This window comes from Calonectris borealis, chromosome 9, assembly GCF_964195595.1.
Source record: "Calonectris borealis chromosome 9, bCalBor7.hap1.2, whole genome shotgun sequence".
In the NCBI taxonomy this organism is placed as follows: Eukaryota; Metazoa; Chordata; class Aves; order Procellariiformes; family Procellariidae; genus Calonectris; species Calonectris borealis.
This window is the reverse complement of record NC_134320.1, coordinates 10,180,613-10,201,492: the sequence shown is the minus strand read 5'-3', so window position 1 is coordinate 10,201,492 and position 20,880 is coordinate 10,180,613. Positions and strand designations below refer to the sequence as shown.

Here is a 20,880-nt window from a genome sequence, read left to right as displayed (position 1 = left end):
CTGGACGTTTTTACTGTTAAACAAAGGGAATGAGGGGAAAAAAGTCTGAAAATAGAAATGTATTTCATTGCCTATCTAAAAAAGAGAAACTGCAGAGCTGAGTTAAGTATGTTGAGAACAGCTGATATGAGTAATACAAGGACTCTGTTTTAATCTTGCACGGTGTGAGAAGGCCAAGAGCCAGACTGTTGTGCTCTATTCACTGCGGTGAAACATGCTGTGAGTGTAGTTAAGCAGGACTATCTATAGCGCACGTGCTGTTTGTCAGCTGAAAGTGTACAAGAATCCAGTTCTGGATCCAGTAAGCAACCAAGGAACAAATGTTTCAGTTTGCTGACTTCAGCGGAGTTGCTGCATACAGACAGTAGTACAGCTGACTGACGGGGATATCTAGCAGTAAAAAAACGTCAAGCATTTGTGTACAATGTGTATATACTATGGAACTGTGACTGTGCTTTGAAGCCTGCTGAGTTAGGGAAGGGGAAGAAGGTCTTCCATAAGCAGGACTTTAGCTTGTTCAGGGGTGCTGCATGTGTCTCTTTGGATGGTTTTAGTGATGTATTGCTTATCTTTCCCAAAGAACGTTAATTTCCCAGCAGAGGTGAAGGATCTGACCAAACGCATCAGAACGGTTTTAATGGCCACAGCTCAGATGAAGGAGCATGAGAAAGACCCTGAAATGCTTGTGGATCTGCAGTACAGCCTAGCAAATTCATATGCCAGCACACCTGAATTACGTAGGACATGGCTTGAAAGCATGGCCAAGATTCATGCAAGAAATGGAGATTTATCAGAGGTAATGTAAATAAATGAATAGAAAATCCATTTGTCTTTAGGCTGACGTGTTCTGATGAAAAGGGCTCCGAAGGACAAACAAGAGTAGTGATTTAAGAGAACCATACAGTGTCTGTCTCGTATACTTGAAATTAGAGGACAACGCGTTTGAGAAACACCTAGAGATGTGACGATGCTCGTTATCCCAGTTTGCCTAATCGTGACTACCTGATACGTGCTTGAGCAAGACTTGACAATGCCTGACGGGGAAGCTTTGGTCAGTGTCGCATTAGCATCTCTGCTGCTTAACCCTAACAGGCACAGTAGGTGTGGTGTAGATGAGGTTATGAGCAGTGCGTAACTTACGTAAAGGATTTTCTTATCCCCCACTACGGCATCATAGGCGAGGAGCTTCGTTTATATCGTGTTGTCCTTCTCATCAAAAACTAAATGGGTGATGCAAAACTCCAGTGCGTAACCCAAGAATATCTTATTTACTAAGTAGTCTTAATGGTTTTCTTGAGTAAATCTATGCTTTTACCTAAGACACCTAGTGAAATTAACACTCAAGAAGGATTTAATCATTTAATCCTTTATTTTCTTAAATGGTTATATTAATTTTGTCTTCCCTTTTCTGCAGCATGACTTGACAGTGATGAAAGTATGTGCTCCTTATCACACGTATGCTGTAAATCATACAACGTACTTTAGCGTATACATGTATCTTGGTCTCTCGTTACAGGCTGCTATGTGCTATATTCATATCGCCGCTCTCATTGCAGAGTACCTGAAAAGAAAGGGTAAGATCAACATATTCAAAACCAACTATGTATCCATAAACATTATTGTTGAAAATAATTTTTGGCTGTCCTGCTTTCCTTCCTTATAGATAAAATACTCTTAAAGCTGCTTGAATGCTTCCCAAATATTTTATTTTTAAAATATATCGTAAATGCTAGTCTTAGCATTGGAACAGTGAAAGTGTGTGTTTTGTGTAAAGAGGGTTAATTAAATGTTTAGTAAGCTAGTGCTAAAAGAGAATGCTTCACTTGTTGGTCTGTTGTTATTAAATATGCATGTATTAACACATACCAGTAGCGGTGTACTAATACCATCTTACACTATCATAGGTTACTGGAAAATGGAAAAGATTTGTACCTCACGTATGCTCCTGGAAGATGGTCAAGTCTCTGATAGTAATGTGTTACTAACAACTCACAATGGAGGAAGTGAGTGCTCTAACCGTGCCTGTTTATGGGTCAAATAACATAATTAGGGAATCAAATTACTGTTCTCCAGTTGATCTGGAAAAATATCTACCAAAGTGAAAGTATTTATAGTGCATGTTGATGGCTGTAATAGCAAGCAAGTAATGTTGGAAACATTATATGTTACTTTCCTGATGCTCTTTGGCTGGTTTGATGAATTGCTCAGAATGTTTCTGGTTAAGGGCTTTTTCAGCAAGAGAGCAGTCTGCTCTTCATCGGCAACAGAAATCCTCTGAGGTCAATTGGCGTTTAGCATGCAAATCCATGCCCAATTCCTTGACTAGCCAAAGCTGGGAGGGCACGGGGGCAGAATTAATATCTGGTTATCCATAAGTAACTTAGTATAGATAAAGATTTTTTTTTTTTTAATCTGTGATGCTTATTAGAGAAATAAAGTGCAGGCTTATATTATTAAATGCTTCTATGGCAGTGGTTATTTAGTTTATGAAATGTGTATTTCAATGTAATTCTCAGCATGAGATATTTTAGCAATTTTCACAAAGAGCAATTTCTGGGGGCAAGGGCAAATATCTGGGGAGGAGAAAACTGTTAGTTTTGGAAAGACCATAGTTCTCCAATACACTTGGAAGTGTGTGTGGGTGAGATGAAAAAATGCCTCCTTTTAGAAGGAAGCTTTCTGCGAATAGCGATATTTCAGAGATGGTTCAAATTGTGCCTTACTAGCATTTTCCTGCTTTTAAATTGAACACGAACTGTGTCAGGAGTTCATCGCCTCCCTTGGCAGGCTTACCTTCACCGTTCAAGAGCGTTAGTAAAATCTTTGTGGGTCAGTCTCTGCCTGATCTGTAATGTGCAATGCCTGCGTAAGTTGTTCCTTCTGCAACCATTGCATTAAGGCTCCAGCTTAGCAAATATTAAGTGTAAGCTCAGTTTTAATCCTTGTGAGCCTTCCCATCAGCAGCTCTGCCACCGACCTGAGCTTTCTACAAGAGAGTTCCTTGGTTAGGGCTGCGGTCACGCTGCTGACCCTGGGCAGGGTAAGGAGAGCCTCTGCCGGGGTGTCCTCGAGCCCAGCAAAGGCACACCATGCTCCAGAGCGGCCGTCTCCCCATCGGCTGCAGTGAGCTTGGGGCGACTGTGCCCCTCTTGCTTAGGAAACCTGACGGGTGGGATGAGTCCCACCCTCCATGCAGGTCCCAGCAGGTAGCGTTAAGTGTCTGTAGGTCAGGCCAGGAGTCACAGCACTGGTTTCACAAGTATAAATTGTCTTGCCTCAGCCTGCGACAGAGATGAGTGTTGCACGTGTAGTTTTACAAGGACTGCCAGCACTGTACAGCTAAGGAACCAAAATGCCAAAGACAGGAATAAGATTGCATCAGGAAAATGTTATAGTTACCCTTTGCCTGGACAAGTGGATTTATATCATAAAGGAAATGTGTAATAGTCTCATAAATTCAGTCAGTTCCATTTGTGCTTCTCATCACTTGGGCTGTGAAAAAAGTAACTAATCCAGTCAAATAAAATCTGTTTTAATAGCATCCAATAACTTTTTGAATTATCTAGTTATTCAGTCATTAATTGACATTGTTATGACTTGCACTTCAAGGCTTATTTTCCATGGGATGGCCTGCTTTTCTGAGCATTACCCCCAACATTAAAGAAGAAGGTGCTATGAAGGAAGATTCCGGTATGCAAGATACTCCGTATAATGAGGTCAGCAGCATTAACACTTATATACTTGTTGGATATTAACAGAGGGTGTTATTTCTAATGGATGCCTGTGCATGTTACAACAATTTATACTGAGAGTGTACTTCATGCAGTATTAAAAGGCCCACAGCTTTTGAGTGAAATGTCATAGCTGTTGTACTAAATAACAGGGATAGGCGTTTAGCTAACCAGAACATTAAGTACCAGAGCTGGAAGTTAGGGCAGCGGGGAGCCCACGAAGCAAACCCGTTCTTCTGAATGAGATGTTAAGTATTCAAGTATTTTCATGTTACTGTTATTACAGGTTTTTTTAATCTAAGGAAGAGCTAGGTCACGAATACCTGATTAAACATTGTGTCATTAAATAAACCTTAATATAGAAGATACCCACTATTTCATTTTTTTTCTGTATGTCCTTTTGCTGCATTGCTATTAATTAAATGCCACCAGCTGCCGAGTCACTGAACTATTTGTATTTGTGGAATTGCAGAATGTTCTTGTGGAGCAGCTGGAGTTGTGTGTTGAATACCTGTGGAAGTCTGAGAGATATGAGCTTATTGCTGAGGTTAACAAGCCTATCATTGCTGTTTTTGAGAAGCAGAGGGACTTTAAAGTAAGTTGTTTTTTTTTTTTTTTTAATTATCTTAACACTAAAAATAAAAATTTTGGGAGAAAAAAAAAAGTGCTTGCTTTCTTCGTATCTATAATTTCTGTTTTTTTCTTCCTATCTGTAATTTCGCCTTTTAACCCTTTGTGCTGTGGGTAAATGAAAAATTCTAGTACCTTACCTTCCTCTTTCCAGCATCAGTACACCAGTAAATGAACAAAAAATTTTCAAACAAATCTCCTGTGCTAGCCAGTGGGTGTGAATTTTTACACGTGTTTTTAAACGAAGAGGACATTTGCATTTAAGTTTAAAAACTGCTGATAAGTTGTGTGATCTCTTCACAATGCCAGGGTTTCTTCATTTCTTATTTACTTGGCAATTTCAATACATAAAGGATAACCAGATGATAATTTCATCTACTGATTTTTCTGGGTTTAAATTAAAAAAAAGCAAAGAGATAGGTAGCTGTAAGCTGTACACTGAGGAAGCAGGTACTCAGACTTAAACTTAGTTGAAATTTTGGTTCACTGTCCCGAGAAAGTGCTTTTTAGTGGTAATTGTGGATCGCATATCTTTGCATCGGGTTGGGAGCTGATTGGAGTTATTGGCACCCTGCTCGCGCCAGCACATAGGATACTTGGGTTCTCTGACCTCTTAGTAGGTCCCTACCACTGTCCAGTGGTGGGATGCTTGCCTTCCTGCGTGACCCTGTACACAAAGGCACCTACTGCCACAAAACTTGTGCTCAGAAGATGACAGAAACCTTGAAATGAATCTCTAGTGACTGCTGACAAGGTTAAACCTTAGCATGTGCAGACATCTTTGCAAAGGTTTGGTAATCCAGTTAAGACAAGCCATGCTTGCGTGGAGCCTTAGTGTCATTTCCCAAAGTGCTTGTGCTCTCTCACTTCCCCTCTCTCTCCTTGTTTCTTAATGTAGAGACTGTCTGATTTGTACTACGACATCCACCGCTCATACCTGAAGGTTGCAGAAGTGGTGAACTCTGAGAAACGTCTCTTTGGGCGATATTACCGTGTTGCATTTTATGGGCAGGTAAGTAAACTTGTGTCCTTTTGTCTCCGCAGATTCGCAGATTTCAGCCACTTTCTTCTAATCCTGATGTATTTCAGGGAAGCTAAAGCAGGGAAACACTTGACAGTGAATCATGGGGTAGAAAGTACTCGTGGGTCATACTCCAAGGAGGATTTTACTCAGAAGAGAGAGCACTCAGTTGCATCTGTGTAAACTGCTGCTATGGATTTAGTGGTGTGATGAAGAACAGACCTGTACATCAGCTTTAGTTCTTGACTTCATCAAGCAAAACTGAGACTGAGGCAGGGTGGGTTTTTTTCAGCATAAAACTTAAATAAAACCAGATAAGACATCTTTGATATATGGCCCTCTCTTCAAAAAGAGCTTAAAGCAGAGCAGTATGCAGTAGATGTTTTGTTGTGTTTCTCGCTGACTCTGACTTCTGCTTTCAGGCCACCTCTGATTCTGTGCAATATACTGTAGAGTAGTTTTATTCTCTCTGCTGTGCTTCAGCATCCTTAAAGCATTATTTTGTGCTTTCTTCCACTACAAACCAGTATAGCAATCCAGCATGTTCTTTTAAGACCTGGTTTTGGCAAGCACACAATCTGCTTTATTCTAAAATAATAAGGTGTGTAAACAACAGATTGATGTGAATCACTCTGTTTGCTAATTAGATTTTAATGCAGAAATTTGCTCTTTTCTCCTTTTGATCTTATTCAAGGCTGTGGTAAGTCTAGTTCTTTTGCATGTTTTGTTTAATTCTCCTCACACGTCCTCCATCCTTCCCTGTTCTGTTACTTAACATTAACTTTCCTGTGCTCTCGATTCTTTCATTCGTGGCAGATGAAATAACGTCGTTTCATTCATTGTTGCATCCTGCAAACTAATTTTTGTTTGCTCAGTTACCTGAATTACCAAGCTATATCTGTCTCCATGTTGTGTGTGCACCATGGGGCCCAATGCTGCATCATCTCATCTCAGTGAAAGTTTTTCTCTTAGCTTCCCTGGGAGTGGGATTGGACCCCTTCTTCCTCCGTTGAAAAGCTCGGTGTAGCATTAATGCTGTTTGAATGCAAGCCTGCTTTCCTGGCGTGTGCAGTCTACGATGTATGGCAGTGGTAACTGGAGCACTCTGGGCAGGGTGCAGCTACCTGCCTGATAGTCCCTTGTAGGAGCGAGCAAGCAAATTGGGAGTCAGAGGGCAATGGCAAGTCCTTCTTCAAAACTGGGGCAGCAGAGGGGGAAATGGAACTCTCCTACTTGCAACTTCTTGCCAGGGCTCTCCCAGAGGCAGCTACTTGTAAGTGGGTAATTTAGCTGCAGCAGTTCTGCTGAACTGGGTTAAAATCTCTGTTACAGTGCAATGACTTTTCAGCTGCCAGTGCCACAAGGACAACTTCATTTAAACAGCTTTAGTGCTCTAAAGCATATGACTTTTTCATAGCTGCTCAGTCTGTTCCCTGGTGCCCCCGGACACTGAGCTCTAAATGCAAACAAGCACAGCTTCCTCCTTTCCTTTTGCAGAAGAGATGTTATGTGGTAGAAAGTGGGACTGCTCTGTATTGCTCCTTGCAGAGGCATAGTGACAAAGATGTATGGCACAGTGCAAATAATTAAAGGTAGATCATTCCCATCAGTATTACTTGTGCCTCATTTACCAAGGAAAATAGGAATGGGTGTGCAGAACTGATTAAGGAGGGCTTACCAGTACACGAAGCACCATGGCAGGTGTGGGAGCTACAGGTGAAGCTTGACCTGGAAGGATGAGACAGAGAGAACAGTCTGTTCCCATATACCGGTTGTGCCTGCATAGTTTCACCTTTGGAAGGTTTCCTTTCTGTATTTCAGTCAGTCCCTTTTTCCCATGTGTCCCTTGCTTCCATTTTGGCTGTGCGAGTGGAAAGGTATGGGGCCTTTTCGTCCTTCTGTTGCCAAGAGTATTGCAGGCCTCCATGCTGAAAGCAGTCTCAGTGCCCAATTCATTTAAAACATTAAAAGCAATTCCCTTTTTTTGTGCTTCTGGCAGACTTTGCACACTTCCTCCCAAAAGCTAACGCTTGTGGGTTTTACTAGTATTACACAGTTAAACCAGTGTAAACCAGTATGAATCGCTGTGCTTGGGCCACCACAAAGGAAGTGCCCCAGAAGGAAACTCAATATGCAGGTATGGGATGCTTGGTATGCAGGTATGGGATTCCTTTTCAGTCTTACATGTACGTTGGTCTATAAAATACCTGTGGGTACTTACGTATGTAAGCACACACATATCAAAAACATGTTATTACACATATGCATTTATTCATTAAACATTTTTATCAATTGTATCAATAATAAATATATATATATGTTTTGTAAAAATGGAACACTGCTGTTTCTTAACTGAAACAAAAACTGCAGAGAAAGCAGATTAAAGGACAAAAGAATACTGCAAATACTGTTTGCAGGAAGGATTTTGCAGGGGGTTCTTAGTGGAAAAAGAAAATCTGCAGCTGCACCTGAAAACTGTTCTTCATGCAAAGGCAGAGACAGTATTTGGTTACTGCATTGCTGCAGGGACCCTCTGGAAGGATGGTTTGAATGAGTGTAGTCCTTAGGGAGGATGTAGTTGGTTGTTTTTGCCAGAGAGCTTTATTTGCCAGCTCAGAGAGCTGAATATCATGGCAGCTGCTGTTTTAGACTGCAAACTCTGTTAAGGGCCTTTCGTGACAACATCTCATTGCACCACCAAGTGGCCGCACTAGCCAGGGCTTATGATTTTATTTACAGATGAAAACTCTTAATTGTCCTGATAAGCAAAGACGTTTAAGACTTGTTTTCAGAACAGCGTCAGGTAAAGATAGAGCTGAGGTTCTGTTCTCCTATCTGTGCAAGAAGCTGTAGAAGTTCAAGGGCAGATTTTCGTAGCTGACTGCAAGTTTATGTAAACTGACTGCAGGTTTATGTCTGAAGATCAGAAGATGTGTTCCCTTTTCCAAATGTGATAAAACAGCTGTAGCTTCCTTACCAAAAAGTGCAACTTGCTCACTTACCAGTGGAGGTGATGCTCACTCGATACAGACCGGGAAGGATCCATTAAATGCTAATTCTTGGCAGGTAAAGCAGAAGACTTCACCTCGGTACATCAGCTGCAGGGGTGGTGTGTATTCTTCTAGCAAAGGGCAGAGAAGAGTCAGATTTACTGTGAGCTCCAAGGGCTGTGACTGAGGGCATACGGGGAGGAAGAAGGGCCTTTTCAGCGCTCCCACGGTGACAATCCTGGGTCACAACTTGACTCTCAGCACATCAGAGCTCAGTGGACACCAATCACCAGGAGGTCATCTCCCTTCCATTATGTTCAGCTGCTCTGTGTAATAATTTTCATCTGTAAGGCTGCGTTGTTCTTGCAGGGCAAAACCAACCAGTATGAAAATAATCTAGGGATATGCATTGATAATGTGACCTTGGCTGTTTAATATTTTAAAATCCTGAAATTGGAGGATATTTGGCTCCTAAAAAGTATTTAATCTTACTTTCAATAGTCTTTGCCAGGCATATAGCATATGGCAGACACGATTATTTATAGCTCACAATTAACTTCTGCTTGTCACTTGTCAGCTGAAATACTGTAGGGAAAGATGTCTTTTGCATTAGAGACAAGACTAAATCTGTTAGTTGTTTGTTTTCAGGTATTCTTTTTTAAGCAAAACCATTAATACATCTTAGTGTGCCATGCAGCATCAGCACAGAGATTTGGCACTTACATATAAACACTGTGTTCCAGTGTGCAAACATACACAGAATCAGTGTTTAAGAGGATAAACTATATTCTAGTTTGCTGTGTGATTAATTTGGAAAACATGAGATTTTTTTCTTAAAACATCGAATAGTAACAGAAAACAGACTTTTTTTGACGCAAGCAATCCTGAGTAGCGTGTTTGAGTATGGTTGCATGAGACTAATGAGGTTGTCCCACGTAAAGCAGCTTTGCTTCAGTGGAAACAAGATCAGAAACCAGGCTATGATCCTGCAGATCTTTTCTCAGTGAAATCAATAGAAAGTCAATTGCCTGCCCAGCTCAGTAAATGTTTATAGGGTGTCGACTTTTGAGCTCTAGATTTGTTCCCTAATTATTTGTGAAGTTCTTCATATGCCTATGGAGTTTAATTGATAATATTGTTAAAAATTGTGCAGTGTTAGAAGGTCACTGTGAGACTGATTAAGACACTATCAGACAAGCTGCTATTGCTGCTATTAGTCATTGGTTTCCAGAAATGTCCACGTTGCTGTCAGCACTTGCCAAATTAAAAGACAATTTTATTGCCCCTTGTCCTCACTGAAGGAGAAGCCAGAGATGCACATATTTGTTAACCCCTGTTGAAATAAAGCTTAGGGTTTTTTCCCTAAACAAACATTGAAATTTACAGCTAATTTATTTTAATTCTGTATACTTTTTGTGAAGATTTGCCTAGCCTTTTAGTGGCCAGAGTTGAAATATGCTTCAACGTGAAAAGGCTGGATTTTGCATGAGTACCTTCCAAAGAGATCTTGAGGTATCTCTTGACTTCATTCATTTGTGCTTCTCTCTTTTTCAACAGATGGCAGTTTGCCTAGGCATAATGTAGAATTAGCTGTCCAAGCGACATCGTGTAAAGTTTAAAGGGCCTTGGGTCTGACATCATTAATGCTGTCTTCCTTTCCCCTTTATCCCTGCAGCTTCAGGTATTTTCCTCTGGGTCACTTTGCGTTAAGGTGAAGGGAGGAGACTTTGGGTACAGCTGCAATGGTTAACACTGCCAGATTTCAGCAGCAGCATATGAAATCCTAGGAGGAGGGCTGGTGCTACTCATGGTGTTGGAATAAATCCTGTCCTGCCCTCCTGGGGCACTTGCTGCTTTCTGCTCAGCTGGGAGAGCTTCTCCTGGAGTGTTGATGTACATGTTCATCATGTAGCAGTTGAGGGTCTCACCTGCACGTGATGCAGTGCTGTGTTAATTTTCTGCAGTTGGCATTTCTTCTGAAGCCTGACAGGTTCTTGTTCAGCTCTTCAGTGGAGCCTTTTGTTAAAGCTCTGCCAAGTCCATCCAGTGTAATAAGTAAATGACCTTAACAAGATTGAGCTTTTTTGCAAAGGAGCACAGTCTGTGTGTCTTTTTTTTTTTTCCCCCCTTCCTTTTCAAATGTAAATCATTTACTAATTGTCTCTGAAAATGCCGCAATTCCATATGGCCTTTCAAGATGCCACCAGAGTTCCTCTTCAGCTGCCCTAAACAGATGCAGACCGGTTCACCGGTGCTCCCCATGCAATGGCCCTGCACATCGCTGTGGGCAGGAGTGCCTCCCCACATCGCCACGGGCAGCAGTGCCCTGCGCAGCACCCAGCCGATGTGCTGGAGGTGGTATGCTGCACGCACCCCAGCTGGGCTGGGCATCCGGCAAACAGCTGTTACACTCATGTTCTGTTAGCATAGTGCTTCCAAAATAGTTAATTTAACCAAATGATTAAAATTTAAAGAATTTTTAATGTCCAATTTTTAATTCATTAGGGTTTTTTCATCATACACACATCAGCATTCTCAAGAAAGCACTTTAACTCTTTGAACAGCTAGGTCTCTTACAGGAATAAAAGTGTATGAGTTATTTCCTGGGTAACTTCGGAGGTACCAGACCAGTATAAACACAGACCTCTAGGTATGTGTCCGCTAGGAGCGGAGAGGTGTAAGCCTTTAATTTAGGTGCTGGAAATGGCATACTGGAGGCTCTGGTGGGTATACAGGCAACTTTGATTCCTGATGTAAGCACCTTGTTTAGGCTTTGTCATGCCTGTTGTGTTCACTGTATCCTTCCATTTCTTTCCAAACAGGGGTTTTTTGAAGAAGAGGAAGGTAAAGAATATATCTATAAAGAACCCAAATTAACTGGCTTGTCTGAGATCTCTCAAAGGCTGATGAAACTTTATGCAGACAAGTTTGGAATAGATAACGTGAAGATCATCCAGGATTCCAACAAGGTACGAAAGACATGTGGTTCTTGCACGAGGGTGAAAAGTGAGTGCACAGTTCATGTTTTGAGAGCTGTGTTTTGAATGAATGTGAACTTGAGTGTATGTGTAAACTACTGTGACCTAGTTTTACAACCGAAAAAAGACCCTCACTTTATAGCATGGCAGGTGCTGTATGGAAATGACAGTGTTACAGCAGGGCATCACCGTCAGTGGGAAAAGAGCATATTCCAGCATATGTCTGCAGAGGGCATGCAGATGTTTGCTGCAATGCAGAAGCAGGTTGTTTTCTCTCTCATTTAGCTTTCATCCACTTTTGCCAATGGCTATATTCAAAAGTCCCGCTGTTCTTAGGGGCCTCTTGGTTAAATCTCTTTGTATTAATCTGTGGTCTGAATATTAAATTTGGAAGTCTCAGTTTTAATCGGTATTGCTATGATAGATAAATGCATCAGAAATATAACGGATGCCTTGGAAGCTCATCACACTTAACAGAATTTTATGGCATTTGCTACTATTACACAGGTCAACCCCAAAGACCTGGATCCAAAATATGCGTATATCCAGGTGACATATGTCACGCCTTTCTTTGAAGAGAAAGAAGCCGAAGATCGAAAGACCGACTTTGAAATGCATCACAACATCAACCGTTTTGTATTTGAAACACCTTTCACACTCTCGGGAAAAAAGCACGGAGGTGTAGAAGAGCAGTGCAAGAGGCGCACAATCTTGACAAGTATGTTTGCTCAGGCTGCTTCCCCCTTCCCATCCCACCTTTGCCAGTTAAGCCCAGCAGTGTGTTTCATGTGCCAGGTTTTCTGCAGTCAGCGGGCACAGCGTGTTGTGCAGAATGATAAGTAATCTTTTCAGTGTGTCCATTGGCAAAGTATGTGCTTTCTCACAATCCTGCTGACCGTCCTAGGGAAAGTTATTTTCATTTATGGAGTCACCAACTGTCTTATTTTTCCTTATTACTGACTTCTTAACTGTCTTGCAATGATGTAATTTGGGAGTGGTTCTGCTGGAGGCAGCTTAGCACTCAGAACCATTGTTCTTTTAATAATAAACAAGTCAAAGAAAAAGCAAAGCAGGGTGCCTATTCTGCTAAGAAGAATAAAAGTTAACAGATACGCATTTTTGCTCAAAATGGGAATAAGATACATTATATAGAATTTTTTAAAGTGAGAGGTAAAATTTCATTTTATTGGGCACAATCAGTGTTTTAAGACAGGAATGTCAGGAGAACTAGATATGTATGTTCTTTCTGAGTCATATTAAAAAGAAAATGTTTAGTTCCTTATCATGATTGAAATCTCTTTTTGAAGAGGCATCCTTTGTGAAACTACTACTGAAACTTGATCTGTCTGAATTTTGGCTGGGAGTATGAAAAACTGTCTGAGATGGAGGTGGTGTTCTCATGGGCAGCCATGAGCAGAGAGGCTGATGTTCACAGCAAAGGCTCCCGAGTGACAGAAAATCCAGTTCCCCACCGACTTCAATGCATCTGCTTCCCCCAAAGGGCAAAGTGAAGAAAGCTGCTTACAGTACAGGCGTAGTCGCCTAAAAGTTTTGTTCTGGCAAGTCAGGAAAGAGGCACTGATGTCTGGGGGCATCTTGTTACATGACACAGCTTTGCTTGTAAGAAGAAGAAAGGAGGACTAGCTTGTGTGTGGTTTTTTTGAGTGCTTGAGCAGCAGTAGGTGTTTTGAGATCTGTATTGAAGCAGGTAGTTTCACTGACTTGAAAGTGCAGCTGTTATGGTATGTCTGGCAAAAACAGAGAGGGTTGTTCTTCCAGCAGAACGTTTTCCCTAGGTTATTACATGCTGTCGTCAGCTCCCACTGCTCTCAGCCTGGCTCCATCTTCAGCGTTAGGTGGAAATTTGATGACCTTCTCTTCTCCCCTGCTTTTCCCTCTGGCACCTGCTTCACCTCAGTGCTTTTCTCTAAAGGAAACATCTTTTTCCCCCCCAACCCCCTACCCCCCTTCAATAAAGTCATATATTTTCATTTGCTTCCTATGTAAAAAGTAGTGCTTTTAGTTTGAGAAGAAAGCAAGGCTTACCGGTATGACTGGAGGAGCAGTGGAAGTTAATTGTTCTTGGGCAGAGGTACTGGGTGGCTGGGACGGTACCCGCTCAGCATCTCTGCTCCAGAGCCTGCTGCCTGCATTGTGCAGAGGACAAGTGCAGTCTGGCTGCGGTCTGTGGATCACTGGCTCTCTGCCGTGCCTGGTTGTGACTCATGCTCCAGCTGTGGAAGTCCTGGGTTTCCTGCTCTCCAAGGAGACAGCCACCCTGTAAGCTGGAGCTCATTTAGGTCTCAGCTGGCAGGCAGCAGATGCTCACTGGAGGAGAGCATACAGGGAGTTTGGGAGGCCTTCCAAAGTGTGTAGGGCAATCAGGAAAAGATTGTTAGCTTAGATCAGACTTAATGCGCCATAACTGTACCTTTGCCAGACTCCCTGAGATCCATGAAAAGGCCTTGACTGGAAGAAAGGAGTTTTAATAATGAATAATTCCTCTGTCAGCTGCCATAGCAGTATTTAGGTTGAATACTAAAAGTAACTCCTTACTTCTTTAAGGATGATGTTTTAATAATAGTTCATCTGTGGGTGGGCGATGTCCAATTCAGCTAAACTAGGTACTCTTGCCTCTAACTTGAAACATGTTTGATGGGATGTTTTGAGCTGTTTGAAGTTCGGTACGGGCTTAACGTTTGGTGCTTTATTCAGAAGAAGAAATTTGTGGATTCTAAAATCTGAGTGGTGAGAGCTTTTTGTCATGTGGATGTGACAGAGCTCAGTAGCAAACAGTGGTGAATTCAAAAGGAAATGCTCTTCCAGTGCCAGGTACATCAAAATTCAGTTTGGACCTGCTGTATCACTTCCACTCATTTGGTGATTAAAACTTAATTCGTATAGATTGATGAAGAGATTGACAAAGTCAAAGGTTCATACTTTGACTTAATTGTTTTGCTTTCTTAAACACTCTCTTGTTGGGTGAGTTTCTGTGATACATTTCTTGCTTTCGAGTAGCCAGTCACTTGTTTCCCTACGTGAAGAAGCGTATTCAAGTCATAAGCCAAACCAGCACAGAGCTGAACCCTATCGAAGTCGCGATTGATGAGATGTCCAAAAAAGTCTCAGAGCTCAATCAGCTTTGCACAATGGAAGAAGTGGACATGATCCGACTGCAGCTCAAACTCCAAGGAAGTGTCAGTGTCAAGGTAATGACAATTTGCCTTTTTTTCTTTTTTCTTCTTTTTAATGCATCTACATAAATTTTTATTTCAATTTTCATCATTCCAGACATGTTTTGTCTATTTTATATTTCTGGTCGTATCTTGTATTCCAATGCTGTTGGAGCCTGCTCTAAAAATGTAAGGGAATGGAAAGTTTTCCACTGACGCTGATGACTGCTGGATTTATGCAAATATAACTATTTCAGTCAAATCTTCTTTAAATAAATGTTAAGACCTTTCTGACAAGACCATCACGTGTCACTTGATGGCCCATCACACAGCCAAGCATGCAGATACTTTAAAGGGAGTTCTGTTAGGATTAGTTTTGTCATTTCCTATTAAGAAAAATCGGGATTGGTGAGAGGTGCATGTATTTCTGGTGCCCTCATTAAAATGTCTTCAAATGTATAGCTTTCTAGATGGTTAACTAGCCAAGGACTTTCAAAGGCCAGCAGAGATCTGCAGTTTGTGCAAGGCTGACCAGCTCCCTTTTCCTCAGTAAAACTCTTCAGGTTTCATTCAGGTGACAGGAGGAGTGATGCTCTTCACACGGGCTCGGTTGCCTGAGGCCAGTCCCCAGGCCTTGGAACACAAGAGAAAATGACAATAAACTGCTTGTTCTCTTCACCTGAGCTGTGCATTGTTCCCTCAGGTAAATGCTGGACCCATGGCCTATGCTCGAGCTTTTCTTGAAGAGACAAATGCTAAGAGATATCCTGATAATCAAGTTAAGCTTCTGAAGGAAATCTTCAGGTAAACATTAAGTTTAGACTTTCCACCCTCTGCATAGTATGAGTAGCATGAGTAGGTGTGACGTGAAATCAGGCTGAATTGAACCAGGCTAATTTACATCTGCATTTACCCTATCTTACAAGTCATTCCCAAGAAAACATTTACTGAAGTTTTGGCCTATCCTAGTAGCCTACGTTCCTCTTGATCTGAGGATGAGTTCTGAAATTCACTTCTAACAAGGTGTAATTTGCAAGGGGAAGAAGAGGTACAGTACAGTAGTGTGTGTATATGTATAGATACATATTTTTCATTACTACAAAATTGGTATGGTTGTTCTTTGTATTTTTGTGCTTGTAGGCAATTTGCAGAAGCATGTGGACATGCTCTTGATGTCAATGAACGCCTTATTAAGGAGGACCAATTTGAATATCAGGGAGAGATGAAGTCTCATTATAAGGATATGCTCAGCGAGCTGTCTGCAGTTATGAACGAACAGGTTAGATCATCTATTTTGATGCTGGTTGGGCTGAATGAGGGTGGCTAATTGTGTCTTCTAGTGACGAATGAAGCTGTAGAGCAAAATACTAGAAGTAAAACCTGGCAGTGCAACAGTCACTGAGAAAACATAGTTTACTCCTTTTGTTTTGGGTTTTTTTTTGTTTCCTGCTCTCTCTTTTTTTCAAATCCAGCTGTATTATATATAATGAATCTGACTGATCCACAAAGATCTGTTTTCTTACCTGCCCTGCTACATATTGAAAAGTTGAATGTTCATGAGGCTAAATGCAGACTGAGGTCTAGAGGAGTAGAAGGATTATCAGTTAAACTAGTGGTTTATGCTTTGCTTGCTTTATCCTACAGCTGTCATGTATTTAATTAAAACAGTAAATTGCTTTTAAGACCTAGCTTATAACCGGAGGAGATATCTTTATGGTTTCTATTTGTATTCAGCTTTCAGAGCAAGAGTTATTTCTTTTCTAGTTTTTTATATTTAAGTACACTGTCAAAATACATGCCATGTTAAAACTCTATTTCAGCTGTTAGCAGCAGATATTTTTTTATTATGTTTTCTGTTTTAATTTAAATATTGAGTGATTCTGCATACTAAAGTGCAAATTAAATCATGCTTAATTATTTCTCTGCATGCTTGTGTGTAGGCCACTTTAGCTTGCACCTGAGAAATACTTATTCTCTAGTAGTTGCACTGCATTTCCAGGTGCCTATAGCACACATAAGCACTGTTTGTGTACAGTTACTTTGTTTAACCATCAGTATCAGTGATGGCATCTCACAGAAGTGTCTAATTGGCACCCCATTAGACGATGCTCTGTTATTCATCTTCACATGTGAAGAGAGTAAGGATTTACCAGAATTTTTGGCCCATTGTTATTCTTACTGTGGAATCGAGCTAGTTTTTCACAGGGTGTAAAGCTGTGTAATTGCTTTGAAGGCTTGGTGTATGCCAGGTGGGGGTCGAGCTCAGTGGTGGTTGCTGTTCTGTTCCCCTTTCCTGTTTAGGTGTATAAAGATTTGTGAACCTCAAGCATTCCAGTAATTTTATCATAACTAATATTTATCACTGTTATATTAAGTATGTAAGTATTAAGGGTATCCTTTGTTACTCAATGTTCATGCCTCTCCTGTGGAAGTTATTTTGGCCATCCAGTCAATGTGCATAGGCAGTACCGTATGTCTTGTGTGAACTACTGTTCCCCATAAGAATGGAAAACATATGATCAACTTAAATGAGGCATGAGCAGTCCATGAGTTTCAGCATTCATAAAATATTTGGTGAGTTCTATTAAATACTCACACCTGTATTTATATCGGTAAGCTCTGAGTTTTCTTCATGTAAATGAAAAGACTAAATAAAACAAAATTACTTGTACATAACAATGTTAATATGTAAAGTTAAGAGTTCATCCAGCAAAAGTCAAAATCATCATCTGTTTAACCAAAATCATCTGAATTTGCAAGTCCACACTGAAAAACAGTCTCCCACTTGCAGCCCCATGGGGCAGCCTTATAAGTGACAGCCCAGTTTTCCAGGCAGCGTGGCTTTTTGGGAAAACTCTACTCTTGCAATGAATGCATGAACTCCCTACTTCTGAGCAGAGCATTGCCTCAGAGAAATCACATGCTGTAAATCGTGGCTGAAACATTTATCTCGCATTTGGAAAGCTTGAGGCTCTGTTGTAACTGTGCTGTGTGCTTTACACAAGTAAGATTTGCCATCTTTCCCGTTGTTGTGTTCAGGAGGGGTTTGTTTGCTCACCCGCTGACAGTGACTCTTTCATCACCATGTGTTTTTCTCTTTTTTTTTTTTTTTTTGTTTTTCTTTTCTGACAGCTCTGTCATGGTCCTTGCTTATACAGCTTCTCTTCTTCCCTGTCTAACATTTCCCTCAATACTATAGCCAAAAGTGGTATGTTCATTTTTCTTACATCTATTTTTTCATTTAATGTCATGTACTTTCCTCACTTGCTGATTCTTCTACTTGGTATGTTTGTTTAGTTTCCTGTCTAATGACTCCCTTGCTCAAGGAGTTAAAAAAAAAAAAAAATAAAGACAAGGTGTACATGTGATGTACTGTCCATGAGCAGTGTTGACACGCATGTTCTTTAGCACCCTAGTCGTGAACTTGGGGAGGTCAGTGGGGCAGCTGAACAAGAGCCTCCTAATGCGAAAGCACGTGCCAGTAGTAGCAAAAGTGGCCGGATGGAAGGGCTAGAGACAAATGGCATAGAAAGGTACCGATTAAGCCAAGGCCCCCTTGTCCCACGAGTGTGGTCCTGCCCTGCCCGCCACGCTGCTCATGGCCGTACACTGGGACGCAGGCTGAGGCCACGCTGGGGTGCAGTGGAGAGCGTGCAAGCCCAGATGCGCGCGGTGCAGAAGGACTGGTACAGCCCAGTGCAGCAGCAGCCGCCCCGAGCTCTCTTCTTCTGACGCCTCTGGGGAGAGCGTTGGGTTTGAGTCACGGCTGGGTGAAGTCAGCAGTCCGGGCAGACAGTGTGTGCCGCAGCCTGCCCGTGCTCCGCCGCGCTGCCCTGCTCTCCTTGCAGCTCCCCTGGCTTTGCTGGGCGCTGCCAGGGAGTGCCTGAGTCCCGGTGCGCTTCCTCCAGTCCGTGGCGTGGGAGCAGCTCCTTCCCAGAGCTGCCCGAGTTGCTGGCTCAGGCACTAAAGCTGTACGTGGAGGCAGCGTGGTCATGTCTGCCCGAGTAATAAATGTGGTCTGGTTGACCTGCAGCCCCGACCAGGGATAACTGGGGGTGGATGGCGTAAGATTACACCTGGACCTTTGTGGAGGGGAGAGGTTTCTCTTCCACCGCTGACGGCTGCGTGGTCAGTGGGGGTGGCCCACGTCTCTGCTGTGGATGCTTCAACATAGTGCCCCATGGAAGAAGGCAGGTTTTCAGTCTGTATTTATAGAAGTAAGTAGGAAAAATAGCTATTACCAAGGCTAAAAAGAACTTCTTCAGAAAAAAAATCTTCCTTCCTGCTAAAGCCTATATGTAAGACAGGGCAGAGCAAGCTTTTGCCACTGCTTCTCCCCGAGAGTGCAGCCTCAGCCTGGCAATTGGTCCAAACCCTGCCTAATGGACATGTTTTTTCAGCTGGTGTGTGCGTGAAGCTCGGTGGGGATGCTGCATGCCCCAAATGACTGCGTGGGCAGAGCTGGGGCCGGTCTGTGCCACGGTCAGTAGGTGCTAGTGCAGGTGTCTGCTGAGTTTATAAAATGTAGGTGACTTCTTAGTTGTGTCTTTGTAAGAGCTGTTAGAGAAACATAGTTCAGGGAACCCCGTGAAGCCAGTGACCCCAGCCTGGCCCCATTTATCCCCCCAGCTCAGAGGCCGTCCTCCCTCTCGCTGCAGCCTCCGGTCACTTCTGGGTCCCCGGGCAAAGGTCCTTTTCCTCTGCCAGATCTTTAGCATCATTGTGCAATAAATAAAAAATGGGTAATCCTTGGTTAGACAGTGAACACTTAGGACACCAAACTATTCGGATCTCTCTCACATATGTTTTTCTTTTCTTTTTTTATGAAAAGATTACATACAAGGAGGACTCAGCAAAACAGCAAGGAATGGAGCGCACTTATTCACGAGTCATCAATAGAGCCAGCTCGTCTGTGCCAGCAGCAGCCACCCCAGCAAATCCTGATGCTTGACTGCGGTGTGGGGAACACACGGCCTTGGGAAGACCTGGGCGGCTGGGGAGGGGGTGGTGGAAGGAGGGGCAGTTCTTGTTTGGGTTTTGGTTGATTTTTTTTCCTGTTCGATTAATAGTAGTGAAAATGAATTTGATCACGGACAATGCCAGGAAAAGGATTTGTGGGTTATGATTTTAATTTATTGGAAGTCTTCACGGTATTATTTTTTAAAACTGCAAGCTTGATTTTTTTTTTTTTTATTTTTTTGCTTGTCCCAATATTTGCACATTCCCAATTTTTTTTTTTATTGTCGATTTTTGGTTTTGACAGCCTTTATTAAGCCAGGCTGATTATGAAATCCCCATTGAACAGATAGGTACACAGCAAACCCTAAGTTTGCTATAAATTATAATATATCTAATACTAAGTCCTAGTATACATATATTTTAAAGGTCAGAGTGGATGTTTTATAACATTTAAGTATATTGCAATTGTAAATAGAAGATGTGTAAAATATGTCATTTTTACAAAATTTAAAAAATATCTTTTTAGTTAATTATGACAGTACTAAGAATATGGATAACATTTCAGTTACCATTATATTAAAATATTTGTGTATGTGTATAAAAGCATCCATAAAATTTTCTCTTTGAAGGTCTGTGCATTGGTTCATTCCCACGTCAGCACTTTCCAGAGCAGAGGAGATCAGGATGTCCCCTGCATCCCGGCTGTCTGTTGTGTTGCAGTTGCTGATAGGGGCATTTATGACCATCTGCAGAACATGGCTTCAGATTCTCTTCATGGCCCCAGGCTGAGGCCACCCTGGAAAACAGGGGCTCCGTGTGGTCCTCCTGCTTGAGGCCAAGGAAGCTTTGTTCTTCCTTTGAAGTTCGTAGTCCCAGATTTTGCCTGGGGCCTGTTGGGAAACAGTGAGCCTCTAGTGAGATGTTGTTTTGGTTTCTGCATCATGTTGGGATGAGGTGGAGTGGTTCTGCCAGCTCTTATGAGTTCCCTTTAACCTCGGCACTCCCACACTGGCTCATGTTCACTCCTTTGCCCATAGAAAATCCCTGCTTTCAGGGTTCCCGCTCATTGTGCGTGTATGTTAGGATCCCTCTCTTCTATGCATGCAATCCCCACAATTCCGTTAAGCTGTGGTTCATTTTCCCTGGAGAAACCCTGGTGATTCCCCTGAGGCCTCTACAGGTTCATGAGTCTTCGTTCAGGCCAGAGGCCAGTGCCACGTCTTGCTACGTGGGGATGCCGGGAGGGTTGTTCCAGTGTGTTGCTTCATTCTGCCCTACTGTCTCCTTTCCCTGTGTCTCTTCCCATGACACCCCCAGTTCACAACTGGTGAATCTCAACTCAAGTTGTAGCCTGGCCCTGCAGACAAGAGCCAAGGGTGGCCTCTAAGTTCACCCCAT

The 20,880-nt window shown here is 42.2% G+C and overlaps 1 protein-coding gene across 3 annotated transcripts in view; it reads left to right on the top strand.

The window, feature by feature from the left end:
* Window positions 1-20,106, top strand: part of DOCK10 (dedicator of cytokinesis 10) — a 162,558-nt gene extending 142,452 nt beyond the window's left edge. For all 3 annotated transcript variants that reach the window (XM_075158204.1, XM_075158202.1, XM_075158203.1), the window contains exons 45-56: window positions 581-796; window positions 1,517-1,574; window positions 1,905-2,003; window positions 3,610-3,716; window positions 4,204-4,326; window positions 5,260-5,373; window positions 11,195-11,341; window positions 11,858-12,068; window positions 14,369-14,559; window positions 15,227-15,327; window positions 15,664-15,802; window positions 19,355-20,106. In XM_075158204.1, coding sequence (XP_075014305.1) covers window positions 581-796; window positions 1,517-1,574; window positions 1,905-2,003; window positions 3,610-3,716; window positions 4,204-4,326; window positions 5,260-5,373; window positions 11,195-11,341; window positions 11,858-12,068; window positions 14,369-14,559; window positions 15,227-15,327; window positions 15,664-15,802; window positions 19,355-19,474 — 1,626 coding nt within the window. In that variant the 3' untranslated portion in view covers window positions 19,475-20,106. The remainder of the gene's footprint in view (window positions 1-580; window positions 797-1,516; window positions 1,575-1,904; window positions 2,004-3,609; window positions 3,717-4,203; window positions 4,327-5,259; window positions 5,374-11,194; window positions 11,342-11,857; window positions 12,069-14,368; window positions 14,560-15,226; window positions 15,328-15,663; window positions 15,803-19,354) is intronic.
* The last annotated feature ends 774 nt before the right edge of the window (window positions 20,107-20,880 follow it).